At 45.8% G+C, this 13,582-nt stretch overlaps 1 protein-coding gene and 1 pseudogene across 2 annotated transcripts in view; one reads left to right on the forward strand and one right to left on the reverse strand.

The window, feature by feature from the left end:
* The first annotated feature begins 661 nt into the window (after positions 1 to 661).
* Positions 662 to 13,582, forward strand: part of LMAN2 (lectin, mannose binding 2) — a 41,787-nt gene continuing 28,866 nt past the window's right edge. For both annotated transcript variants that reach the window (XM_023185008.1, XM_023185007.1), the window contains exons 1-2: positions 662 to 1,089; positions 1,250 to 1,368. In XM_023185008.1, coding sequence (XP_023040776.1) covers positions 894 to 1,089; positions 1,250 to 1,368 — 315 coding nt within the window. In that variant the 5' untranslated portion in view covers positions 662 to 893. The remainder of the gene's footprint in view (positions 1,090 to 1,249; positions 1,369 to 13,582) is intronic.
* The window catches only part of LOC111521626, a 9,237-nt pseudogene continuing 1,711 nt past the window's right edge, over positions 6,057 to 13,582 (reverse strand).

Raw genomic sequence — 13,582 nt, forward strand, 5'->3', positions numbered from 1 at the left:
TTTCACTTTTGTGATTCTTCGGTTCCTTCAGGCCATCTGGGCGTATACGTGCAAGTCACAGGGGATGCGATGGCTTGGCTTGGGCTCAGAGGCCTGACATTTTCCACCTCTGATTCACAGCTTTCCTGGGCCTTTCACGGATGCTTCTTGCTGTACCGCGCACTGCGTTCTTTTGCATAGGGATGATCCAGCAATCACTGGGGTCCCAGGCCAGGATCTGTGTCTGTTCCTGTTGCTTCAACCCGACTAGGCCTGAGGAGTTGAGGGTAGTGGAGGCCCTCAAATAACTGGGAATTCTGAGTGTCCAAAGGCGCGAAGCTGGGGCGCCTGACGGCAAGCACTGCTTAAAGGCTTGCCCAGGGCCACCGGGGAGGCCAAGAGCTGGAATTCAGGACTCCGCCTTCAATTCAGAGCTCCTTTCTCCAGGACTAGAAAAGGTTATTCCAGAGACTGAACTTGCAGCCAGAAGCCCAGGACATCCTAGTCTTCCCGCATCCTGGCCCATTAGAGCGACCAATAAAAACTACAAATTCCAGCATGCCGCGAGTCAGGGACGGCCCTCGCGCTCCCGCCGGCTCCAACCATCCCTCTGCTCCTCATTGGCTCGCAAGCCTAACGTGCTGTTCCGTGACTGGTTACAGCTCTTGTCGCTCGTAAGAACCCATTGCTGGGGCTGGCCGGCCTGTGCCTTGGAGCCTCTAAGGAGATGGAACTGCACTCAGCCAGGATGAGAGGCTGCCCGACCAATGCAGCTGCCGCCCCCTCTGCTGCGCGGGCTTTGCTTTTTGACTCCCTGGTGACACTAAAGTTGAAGAGCTTCCGGCCGGAGGCCATTAGATGGGACACCCGGAAGGCGGAACTTCTAGGGCGGAAGTGGCCGAGAGGAGAGGAGAATGGCGGCGGAAGGCTGGATTTGCCGTTGGGGCTGGGGCCGGCGGTGCCTGGGAAGGCCTGGGCTTCCCGGCCCCGGCCCCGGCCCCACTACACCTCTCTTTCTTCTTTTGTTGCTGGGGTCTGTGACTGCGGATATAACTGACGGCAACAGTGAACATCTCAAGCGGGAGCATTCGCTCATTAAGCCCTACCAAGGTGAAGCCCTTGGGGTGGGAATGAGTGAAGGGTGAGGGCGAGGCTGAACATGGCTGGGGGAAGGCGTGCCGTTTCTCCTGAGCAGAGCACCTCTGTGGGTCTCCTGCCTCTGGCGAGGTCAGTCCTGGGGTGGCTTCTTAGCACCTGTCTCTTCCCACAGGGGTCGGTTCCAGCTCTATGCCCCTCTGGGACTTCCAGGGCAGTACTATGCTCACGAGCCAGTACGTACGTCTGACCCCTGACGAGCGCAGCAAAGAGGGCTCTATTTGGAACCACCAGGTGAGTGGTTCTCAAGACGATAGGCCCTGCCTCCCGAACAGCAGAGACCCCAGCTTGGTTTGTAGGTTTGCACCTCCGTCCCTGGCCTTTTCCTCATCTTGGTCACACCCACCAATAATGAGAGGCGATGGGTATTGTGTACTTCCTATGTGTCGGGAGCTGAGCTTGACAATTTTCATCCTCCTCACTTCCTTTAAAAGCCATGCGAGATGAGTAATGTTATCTCCATTTTACCCACTAAGAAGCTAAGACTCGGGTTTGAAAGTGTCTTACCCAAAGTTACATAGCCAGAAAGTAGTGGAACTGTCAGGCTGTCTGACTTGAACCCCCTCAGTAGTGGGAAAAACCGAGCGAACTGGATCTTTATTGGGTGTTTTGCTGTGTGTTAGGCACTGACCTTGCCATGCCTTATTGCATTTAATTTTCAAACAAGCTGTTTGAAATACATGGCTTTCATAACTATACAAAAATAACACAGCTAGCAAATGACATAAACAGTATTTAAACTCTGATTTCTCTGATCTCAGCCCAGCAGTTCACTCGATGTACTTGACTCTTCACCTGGATAGTGGAGGAACCCCTTAGAACCCCTTTTCCAGTGCTTGGTTGAGGGTCTTGTCATCAGTAGCGTGGAGGGACTGGACCTGTGGGCAGTTTTAGTGCCTGTGACCTTTGCCCCACAGTATGTAGTATGTAATATGTGAGCAGTGGCAAATGACAGCTGCTACACAGACTCCACACTGAGGCAGTCAAGGTGAAGAAAAAGGGGAAAGAAGAAGAATTTGGGGCTGGGTTACAGCTTGGAGCGGGACCTGCTCCTGCCCCAGCTTGCCTGATCTCAACCCTTCCCATGGCTTAAGCTGTTGGCCAGTGTTCTATTTTTCTCCATCACCGTGCTCTCTGGTCCCTGCTGGTTGACTTTCTTGTTTAGTTCTGGGAACCCACACTGTCTTTGTGTTGCCTGGTCTGCCCGTCCCCTCAGCTCCTCCTCTCCTTCCTGCCCCGAGCCTCCACACTGCTGTTAGTGGCATCTGGGAATACTTTCTTCAGCTTTCACTCTGATCCTCAGAGCCTGGAGTCCCCTGTGAAGGGGTAAGCATGCATTATGTCTGCACAATCTGGCCGCTGGTGCATCTCCAGTCAGTTCTCTCTGTTAATTTTGTTCCAGCCTCCCTGGCTGCCTTCTTGCCTCAGGACCTTTGCACCTGTTGTTCCCTCTGTCTGGGACACTGCCTACTGGCTCCTCATGCCTGCTTGGTTCTTTCTCATCTGTTAAGTCTCAATTCAAGTGCCACCCACGCAGACACTTCTTCATTAACCACCCTGTCTCCCCCGAGTCACATTCTGTCACATTATTCTGTCTTAGGGCTTTCAGATATTCTAAAGAAATGATAATGCAGCCTTATATTTTTCATGGAAATGAGTTCAGTATAGCATTATTATTATTATTATTTTGAAGCAAGGTGCAAATCGTACCGGAACTGTAGAAATCAGGATTAGCCACAAGTCATAGACACATCTAAGACAGTGGCTTAAATTTTGGTTGTTGATAGCTGATGGTTAGCATCATCAGTGGCTTGAGATGTCACAGGACTGAGAGGCTTCTGCACTTGCTTTCATCAGATTTTCAGTCTGGAATACAATTGTTTTGCCTTCCTCCACCTTTCTGTTTGACTCTGCTGATATTCCTGAAACATTTGGAGTGCTTCCTGTAAATTCCCGAAATAAATTGCTTGGAAATCAGAAATTTCTGTTCAGTGTTTCCCAAGAACTGCCTCTTCCTTTAATGAGCTGGAGAGATGCTTCCTCAACTTTCCCCTTTTTTAGCTCCTTCATTCACTCCATCCAGGAGAGGCCTGCACTCAGGCAAACATTCCCTGAACACCTGCTGTCTTCCGAGCAGCCATAAAATAGCTCCTGCTATGGTGCGGGGGTGGGGTGGTCTAGATGAAGGAGTGGCTCAGAGGTGACTAGAACTCTTAAGTGCCTGGTGGCTGCAGCACAGGACCTGGGGAGGCTGCTCAAGCCCTATCCTTTTGGGGGTCTTGTGCGGAGGCTGCGGCAGTAGTCTTTAAGCTTTTTTTTCTGTTGTAGCAAACTTTTTAAAAGTGGCATCAAAAATTGTTTGTCATTAGGTTTAAATATTTGCAAAGGATGACAGCATATTTTAAATATTGACATTTTAAAATGAAACTGTTCAGTATTTTAAGCATTCAGTGGAATCTAAATATTGCAATTTGATATCCACTTTTTTTTTTTTTTTTTTGAGACGGGAGTCTTGTTCTATCATTCAGGCTGGAGTGCAGTGGCGCAGTCTCAGCTCACTGCAACCTCTGCCTCCCTGGTTCAAGTGATTCTTCTGCCTCAGCCCCCTGAGTAGCTGGAATTACATGTGTGCACCACCATGCCCAGCTAGTGTTTGTATTTTTAGTGGAGGTTTTTTTTTTTTTTTTAAGACAGAGTCATGCTCTGTTGCCCAGGCTGGAGTGCAGTGGTGCGATCTCAGCTCACTGCAACCTCCACCTCACGGGTTCAAGCAATTCTCCTGCCTCAACCTCCTGAGTAGCTGGGATTACAGGCGCACACTGCCATGTCCAGCTAATTTTTTGTATTTTTAGTAGAGATGAAGTTTTGCCATGTTTGTGAGGCTGGTCTCGAACTCCTGGCCTCAAGTGATCTGCCCACCTTGGCCTCCCAAAGTGCTAGGATTACAGGTGTGAGCCACTGTGCCTGGCCAGTACATCAGTTTTTTAATTGAACTTGTATTTTCATTTCCACACAGAATTTTATCCTAATGCAATATATTTAATGCTTGAAAATGTTATTCATTAGCCTACCATGTTCTTCTGCAAGTAAAATAAATATGATTTAAACTTTTTAATTTCATTGAGAGGGTGAAACTAAGTTTTAATATTTTATTTGGGATTATTATAATTATCTGTACCCATTTGATAAAAGTAAATGCATTACACAGGTTTTGAATAATTATTATGCAAAAGTAAACATTTTTTGACACGTGAGATCTTAGTGGGATGTCACTCCCCCACCCCCATCTGAATGAATACTATTGTCAGACAAGGTCAGTACCACTTCTACTTTTTGTTTTTATATACATGAATTCTGAGAAACTGTGTTCTCTTAAGTAGTAGATGGAGATAGGGTTATTTTTTAAATTTTAAATTTCTGTTAGAGGTAGGATCTTACTATTTTGCCCAGTCTTGTCTTGAACTCTTGGACTCAAACCGTCTTCCCACCTCAGCCTCTGAGTATCTGGGACACGGGTGCTCACCACCACTGTGCCTGGCACAGAGGGAGTTTTGGTAGAGCAGCGTCACTGAATACTTGGATCTTCTTTGGTTTATAAACCCAACGTCATGCAGTGATCTTTTATCAAAACTTTGGATGATCTTTCAGCTGACTGTTGATTACATCTGCATTCTGTTTCATTGCAAGCAGAGATGTGGAAACTGCTTAACTGTAAAATAGCCTCTTATTGCCAGGTGATTCTGATGTAATTGGCCTGGTGTAGGACCATGGCATTAATCTTTCTGAGCCCCAGGTGGGTTTGCTGTGGGTTAAGAACTGTGGTCATGTCATGTTTGTCCCTAGAAGCAGCTTCCGAATCATTTCCAGCCTGTGCCTTGCCGCTTAAGATCCTCCAGAGGCCAGAGGCCTTCTATTGTCTGTATCATAGTATGTCTCTGCTAATCTGCACTTTTAATCCGGGGTCATGGAGACTTTCTAAGGCCTGCATAGTCCTGGAGGTGTCAGTTTCCAGGTCCTCCACTGTCTCGTGTGCTCATTCCTGAAGCCAGCTTCCCTGTGAACATGCTGGGAATGGGTGTGTGGGTTTTCCTTTCCCACCTCCCTCACTCAGTTGCCCTTCCGCTCTGAGGTCAGCCTCTCAGCAGCCTGGTCTTTCTTCAGGATGTTGTCCCCAGGTGCAGAAAACTCCTGGGCACCAGAGACCATTTGAAATTTGGTTTCTGGGCTGCCTTTTGTATATGTGAGATATATTTTTTTAAAGTTTTCAAATATATAGGGTCTATTTTAGTTATCTTTTAAAATTGTTTATTATTGTTAGATAGCTGATGGAAGTGCATCATGGTTAGGTTTTTTGGAAGCGTTCTGTTTGTGCTTGTGAATGTGGATTCTCTAGTTGTTGACTACAGTGTGCCATTTAGGTTCTTTAGCTTCCCAGGTGGGTCTGCCGTGCAGCCAGGGTTAAGATTGAGTTCAGATCTTCTATAGCCTTCCTCATATTTTTGTCTGCTTGCTTTTATTAGTTACTAAGAGAACTTTGTTAAAACTTTCTGTGTGTGACTGGGCAAGGTGACATGTGCCTGTAAGTCCCACATACTGGGGAGGCTGAGGCAGGAGGATTGCTTGAGCCAAGGAGTTCAAAACCAGCCCAGGCAACATAGTAAAACCCCATCTCAAAAAAAAAAGTGTTAAAAAATTTCTGTGTATGGATTTGTCTGCATCTTTGTAGTTCTGTCAGTTTCTGTTTTATATGTTTTGAGGCCAAATTAGGTGCATTCAAACACTTAGGTTTATTATATCTCTAGGTAAATGGAATCTTTTATCATTAAGAACCCCTTTTTAATTTTGTTATTGGTATAGCTACAGAAGCTTGCTTTTTTTTTTTTTTTAAACAACCAGTAATCAATTTATTAAAATAGTCGACTTTAAATATCTGTAATGGTGACTGCCACCTCAATTCCTGGCTCAATACTGATGGAAGGAGTCCGCTTAATCTCAGAAGGACTGTGCAGGTCAGTGAGCTACTTGTGGATTCTCATCTGGAAAAGATCCCATGTGTTGGAACCTTCACAAAGAGTTTTTCTTGTGATTCTCGAAGCCTTTTTAGGCATCCCAGCTGGTCCTTTCACTTTAAGATTGTTTCCCTTTGCTCCTCTGATCAAGTCAGCACACACCTTCTCTGGGGAGTTTACATTGCAACTCATTAAAGTGATTCCGATTCAGTGAACTGTCACCTCTGGCTCCATGGGTTTTTTTCTGGTATTTTTAAAGCCATGGGTAGGCCAGGTGCAGTGGCTCACGCCTGTAATCCCAGCACTTTGGGAGGCCAAAGCAGGCAGATTACCTGAGGTCAAGAGTTTAAGACCTTCCTGGCCAACATGGTGAAACCCTGTCTTTACTAAAAATACAAAAATTAGGCTGGGTGTGGTGGCTCACGCCTGTAATCCCAGCACTTTGGGAGGCCGAGGCGGGCGGATCACGAGGTCAGGAGCTCGAGACCATCCTGGCCAACAAGGTGACACCCTGTCCGTACTAAAAATACAAAAATTAGCCGGGCGTCGTGGCGGGTGCCTGTAGTCCCAGCTACTTGGAAGGCTGAGGCAGGAGAATTGCTTGAACCGGGGAGGAAGAGGTTGCAGTGAGCCGAGATCACACCACTGCACTCCAGCCTGGGTGACAGCGAGACTCTGTCTCAAAAAAAAATAAAATAAAATAAAATAAAATAAATAAACAAATAAATGCCATGGCTGCTACAAGGCTTCCTGACTAACTTGTTCCTCAGCCAGAGCAAACAGTGCTCAGGCAGGAGCAGGAGCGGGCGGACCACAGCTCTGCACCACCTGTGACCGTGTCTTCCTCAAAGAGTAGAAGCTTTTGGTTAGTGTTTGCATAGCATGGTTTTTCTGTCCTTTTACTTTTTCCCATTTCTTTATGTTTTAGGGTTTTTTCTTTTAAATGGCTTATTACTAGGTTTCAGGGGCGTTATTTTTGTTGTAAATTCATATAACATAAAATTTACCATTTTAACCTTTTTTTAAATCTTTAAATCCATTAATTTATGAAACTATTTTCTTCAGTAGGCTACACATTGACATTGAAACGGTGGCTTGCTTTTTTTTTTTTTTTATTAAGAAAACCAAAAAAACAAAGAACAGGGTCTTAATCTGTCACCTAGGCTGGAATGCAATGGTGTGATCATGGCTCACTGCAGCCTCGGTCTCCTGGGCGTGATCCTCCCACCTCAGACCTCAGCCTCCTGAGTAGCTGGGACTACAGGCGCACACCACCATGCCTGGCTAATTTTTTTTTTTTTTGGTAGAAGTGGAGTTTCGCCATGTTGCCTAGCCTGGTCGTGAACTCTGGGCTCAAGCAGTCCACCCACCTTGGCCTCCCAGACTGCTGGGATTACAGGCATGAGCCCACTGCGCCCAGCCTAACAATGGCATTTAAAAGATGTAATGGCTATCTAAAAAAATGTTTTGACTGTTGTACTTATGTATCTGCACATGCAAGAAAATTAAATTTCTCAGATATTTGTTTTTTTTGTTTTTTTTTTGTGGAGACAGGGTTTCACTCTTGCCCAGGCTGGAGTGCAGTGGCGTGATCTCAGCTCACTGCAGCCTCTGCCTCCTGGGTTCAGGTGATTCTCCTGCCTCAGCCTCCCTGGTAGCTGGGACTACAGGTGCCTGCCACCGCACCCGGCTAATTTTTGTATTTTTATAGAGACGAGGTTTCACCATGTTGGTCAGGCTGGTCTTGAACTCCCGACCTCAGGTGATCTGCCTGCTTGTCTCCCAAAGTGCTGGGATTATGGTGTGAGCCACCGCATCTGGCCAAATGTCTGAAATATTTCTATTGTGATAAAATGTATGTAACACAGGCTGGGCGCGGTGACTCACGCCTGTAATCTCAGCACTTTGGGAGGCTGAGGTAGGTGGATCACGTGGTCAGGAGATCAAGACCATCCTGGCCAACACGGTGAAACCCTGTCTCTACTAAAAATACACAGAATTAGCTAGTTGTGGTGGCATGTGCCTGTAATCCCAGCTACTTGGGAGGCTGAGACAGGAGAATCCCTTGAACTAGGGAGGCAGAGGTTACAGTGAGCTGAGATCACACCACTGCACTCCAGTCTGGTGACAGAGCAAGACTCTGTCTCAAAAAAAAAAAAAAAGTATGTAACAAAGTGAGCCATGATCACACCATTGCATTCCAGCCTAGGTGACAGATTAAGACCCTGTTCTTTGTTTTTTTGGTTTTCTTAATAAAAAAAAAAAAAAGCAACCAGTTTTTAAAATTAAACGTTTTTTTTGTAACCAGTTTTTAAAATTAAACTTTTTTTTTTTTTTAGAGACAGGGTCTTGCTCTGTCACCCAGGCTGGAGTGCAGTGGCACAATCCTAGCTCTTTGCAACCTCTAACTCCTGGACTCCAGTGATCCCTCCTGCGTAGTCTCCTGAGTAGCTGGGATTACAAGGCATATGCTCCTGTGCCTGGCTAATTTTTTTTTTTTTTTTTTTTTTTTTTTGTAGAGATGGGTTCTCACTATGCTGTCCGGGCTGATCTCGAACTCATGGCCTCAAGCAATCCTCCCGGCTTGGCCTCCCAAAGTGCTGGTATTATAGGCATGAGCTACTGCGCCTGACCCATTTTAACCATTTTTAAGTATACAGGTCAGTGGCATTAAGTGCATTCACATTGCTGTGTAGCCATCACCACCATCCCTCTCCAGAACTCTTTCCTCATCCCAGCTGAACCTCTCTACCATTTAACAATCACTGCCATCCCCACAGTCCCTGGTAACCACCATTCTACCTCATCTCTCTGAATTTGACTGTTCTAGGCATCTCATATAGATGGAGGCATACAATATTTGTCTTCTTTGTCTGACTCATTTTACTGAGCATATCTTCAGGGTTCCTCCATACTGTAGTATATATCAGTACTGCATTCCTTTTTGTTGCTGAGTAATATTCGTGTGTCTGCGTGTGTGTGTCTCTCTAGACCACATTCTGTGCATTCATTCATCTGTTCGTAGTGGACATTTGGGTTGTTTCCATCTTTTGCCAGTGTGAATAGTGCTGCTGTGAACGCTGGTATACAGGTATCTGTCTGAATCCTACTTTCAGTTCTTTTGGGTATATACCCAGGAAGGAGAATCTCTGGATCATATGGTCATTCTATTTTTAATTTTTTGAGGACTACCAAACCGTTTTCTATAGCAACCGCACTATTTTACATTCCCACCAGGAGTGCACAAGGATTCCAATTTCTCCACATCCTTGCCAACATTCGTTTTTATTTATTTGTTTGTTTGTTTGTTTATTAAGATGAAGTCTCGTTTTGTCGCCAGGCTGAAGTGCAGTGGCGTGATCTCGACTCACTGGCACCTCTGCCTCCCAGGTTCAAGTGATTCTTCTGCCTCAGCCTCCCAGGTAGCTGGGATTACAGGCGCCCGCCACCCCGCCCAGCTAATTTTTGTATTTTTAGTAGAGATAGGGTTTCACCATGTTGGCCAGGATGGTCTTGATCTCTTGACCTCGTGATCCGCCCGCATTGGCCTACCAAAGTGCTGGGATTACAGGCATGAACCACCACGCCCAGCCTTATTTATTTTTAAAATAATAACCGTTTCAGGCCCGGTGCAGTGGCTCATGCTTGTAATCCCAGCACATTGGGAGGCCGAGGCAGGTGGATTGGCTGAGCTCAGGAGTTCAGAATTACCCTGGGCAACGTGGTGAAACCCAGTCTCTACTAAAATACAAAAAAATTGGCTGGGCATTGTGGCGCACGCCTGTAATCCCAGCTACTTGGGAGGCTGAGCCAGGAGAATTGCTTGAACCCAGGAGGCGGAGGTTGCAGTGAGCTGGGATCATGCCATTACACTCCAGCTTGGGTGACAGAGTGAGACTCTGTCTCAAAAAATAATAATAATAATTTAAAAAAAATAACCATTCCAATGGTTGTGAAGTGGCATCTCATGGTTTTTATTTGCACTTCCCTAATGGCTAATGATGTTGAGCATTTTGTTATACTTAGTGACCATTTGTATGTCTTCTCTGGAGAAATGTCTATTCATGTCTATTGTGTGTTTTTGAGTTGGATTTTTTTTGGTCAATTTTTTAGGGTTTCTTTTTTTTTGTTTTTTTTGAGACAGTCTTGCTCTGTTGCCCACGCTGCAGTGCAGTGGCATGATCTCGGCTCACTACAAGCTCCGCCTCCTGGGTTCACGCCATTCTCCTGCCTCAGCCTCCCAAGTAGCTGGGACTATAGGCGCCCATCACCATGCCCAGCTAACTTTTTTTTCTTTTTTTTTTTAGTAGAGACAGGGTTTCACCGTGTTAGCCAGGATGGTCTCGATCTCCCGGCCTCGTGATCCACCCGCCTCGGCCTCCCAAAGTGTTGAGATTAGAGGCATGAGCCACCGTGCCTGGCCTAGGGTTTCTTTATATATTCTGGATATTAATCCCTTATCAGATGTGTGATTTGCAAATATTTTCTCCCATTCTGTGGGTTGTCTTTTCACTCTTTTGGTCATGTTCTTTGATGTACAAAAGTTTTTAATTTAGGTGAAGTCCAATTTATCTTTTTTTTTTTTTTTGGTCTGTGTTTTTGGTGCTATATCCAAGAAATCATTACTAAATCCATTGTCATGACCATTTTTCCCTAGATTTTCTTCTAAGAGTTTTGATGGGTTTTTTTGTTTATTGTTTTTTGAGGCAAGATCTCATTTTGTTGCCCAGGCTGGAGTGCCGTGGCATGAACACGGCTCAAAGCTGCAGCCTTGACCTCTCCAGCTCATGTGATCCTCCTGCCTCAGCCCCACAAGTAGCTGGGACTACAGGCATGTGCAGTCAGGCCTAGCTGATTTTCGTGTTTTTTTTGTAGAGATGAGTTTTCACCATGTTACCTGGGCTAGTCTTGAACTTCTGAGCTCTGGTGATCCACCTGCCTCAGCCTCCCAAAGTGTTTCAGATTACAGGTGTGAGCCACCGCAACTGGCCAGGTTTTAGCTCTTAAGTTTAGATCTCTGATCCTTTATATACTTATTATTTTTTTTTTATAGAGATGGGGTCTTGCTATGTTGCCCAGGCTGGTCTTGAACTCCTTGGCTCAGCAAGCCTCCCATGATGGCCTTCCAAGGTGCTGGGACTATAGGTATGAGCCACTGCACCTGGCCTCTTTACTTTTCAAATGAAACTCTCTATTTTGACATAATTATAAATTCACATGCAGTTATAGGAAATAATACAGAGATCCTAGGTGCCCTTTGGTTTTGTTTTTTTTTTTTTTTTTTTTTTTTTTTTTTTTTTTTTTTTTTTTTGAGACGGAGTCTCGCTCTGTCGCCCGGGCTGGAGTGCAGTGGCCGGATCTCAGCTCACTGCAAGCTCCGCCTCCCGGGTTTACGCCATTCTCCTGCCTCAGCCTCCGGAGTAGCTGGGACTACAGGCGCCTGCCACCTCGCCCGGCTAGTTTTTTTGTATTTTTTAGTAGAGACGGGGTTTCGCAGTGTTAGCCAGGATGGTCTCGATCTCCTGACCTTGTGATCCGCCCGTCTCGGCCTCCCAAAGTGCTGGGATTACAGGCTTGAGCCACCGCGCCCGGCCTTGGTTTTGTTTTTTTTATTTAGCATTTAGTCCATTTACATTTAATGAAATGGTGATACATTTGGGTTTAATCTGCTATCTTACTCTTTATATTCAAATTGCCTATTCTCTGTTCATTTTTCTCTCTACTTTTAGGTTAATTTTTATTATCCTATTTTTCCTCTTCTATTAGCTTGAAAGTTATATGCTCTTTTCTCAATTTTAAGTGGTCACCCTAGAATTTAAAGTAGGCATTTGTGTTTTACCAAAATCTAATGATAATATATCCTTTACCTTCTTCCTGGACAGTGCAAGGATCCTAACAGACTTTAACTCCATTTATTGTTGTCATTTATTTTAATTGTTTCTGTTTTAAATCACACAACCCATTGTTTTATGTAGTCAGATATTTAGATTTTCACCCTTATAGTCACTGTATTTGTTGTTCTTCATTCCTTCTGGAATCTGACTTTACATCTAGAGGGGGATCATTTTCTTTCTCCCTGGAATGAAAGCATGAGTCTGCTAATGAATTCTTTTGGTTTTTGTTTGTTTGTCTCAAAATACCTTTTTTTTTTGAGATGGAGTCTTGCTCTGTCGCCCAGGCTGGAGTGCAGTGGTGCGATCTTGGCTCACTACAAGCTCCGCCTCTTGGGTTCACGCCACTCTCCTCCCTCAGCCTCCCAAGTAGCTGGGACTACAGGCGCCTGACACCACGCCCAGCTAATTTTTGTTGTAATTTTTAGTAGAGATGGGGTTTCACCATATTAGCCAGGATGGTCTCCATCTCCTGATCTTGTGATCCGCCCACCTCGACCTCCCAAAGTGCTGGGATTACAAGCGTGAGCCACCACGCCTGGCCTCAAAATATCTTAATTTTACCTTCATTCTTTTTTTTTTTTTTTTTTTGAGACGGAGTCTCGCTTTGTCGCCAGGGCTGGAGTGCAGTGGCCTGATCTCGGCTCACTGCAAGCTCCGCCTCCCAGGTTTACGCCATTCTCCTGCCTCAGCCTCCCGAGTAGCTGGGACTACAGGCGCCCGCCACCTTGCCCGGCTAGTTTTTTGTATTTTTTAGTAGAGACGGGGTTTCACCGTGTTAGCCAGGATGGTCTCGATCTCCTGACCTCGTGATCTGCCCGTCTCTGCCTCCCAAAGTGCTGGAATTACAGGCTTGAGCCACCGTGCCCGGCCTTACCTTCATTCTTGAAGGATGCGTTTGCTGAGTATAGAATCCCATGCTGTCTGTTACCTTCCTGTATCTCCAAACATATCATTCATCTGCCTTCTTGCTCCCACTGTTTCCGTTGTGAAGCCAGGTATCAGGCTAATTATTGCTCCTTTGAGGGTCGTCTCTTTTTTCCCTCTGATTGCTTTTTCTTTAAGATTATTATCATTTTTTTTTATGGTGGGGTGCGGTGGCTCACGCCTGTAATCCCAGCACTTTCGGAGGCCGAGACGGGCGGATCACCTCAGGTCGGGAGTTCAAGACCAGCCTGACCAACATGGAGAAATCCCATCTCTACTAAATATACAAAATCAGCTGGGCGTGGTGGCACATGCCTGTAATCCCAGCTCTTCAGAAGGCTGAGGCAGGAGAATCACTTGAATCTGGGAGGCAGAGGTTGTGGTGAGCCGAGATCACTCCATTGCACTCCAGCCTAGGCAACAAGAGCGAAACTCCGTCTCAAAAAAAAAAAGGCCGGGCGCGATGGCTCATGAGCCTGTAATCCCAGCACTTTAGGAGGCCGAGGCGGGCAGATCACAAGGTCAGCAGATCGAGACCATCCTGGCTAACACGGTGAAACCCCGTCTCTACTAAAAATACAAAAAAATTAGCCAGGCGTGGTGGTGGGCGCCTGTAGTCCC

Source organism: Piliocolobus tephrosceles, chromosome 4, assembly GCF_002776525.5.
Source record: "Piliocolobus tephrosceles isolate RC106 chromosome 4, ASM277652v3, whole genome shotgun sequence".
NCBI lineage: Eukaryota > Metazoa > Chordata > Mammalia > Primates > Cercopithecidae > Piliocolobus > Piliocolobus tephrosceles.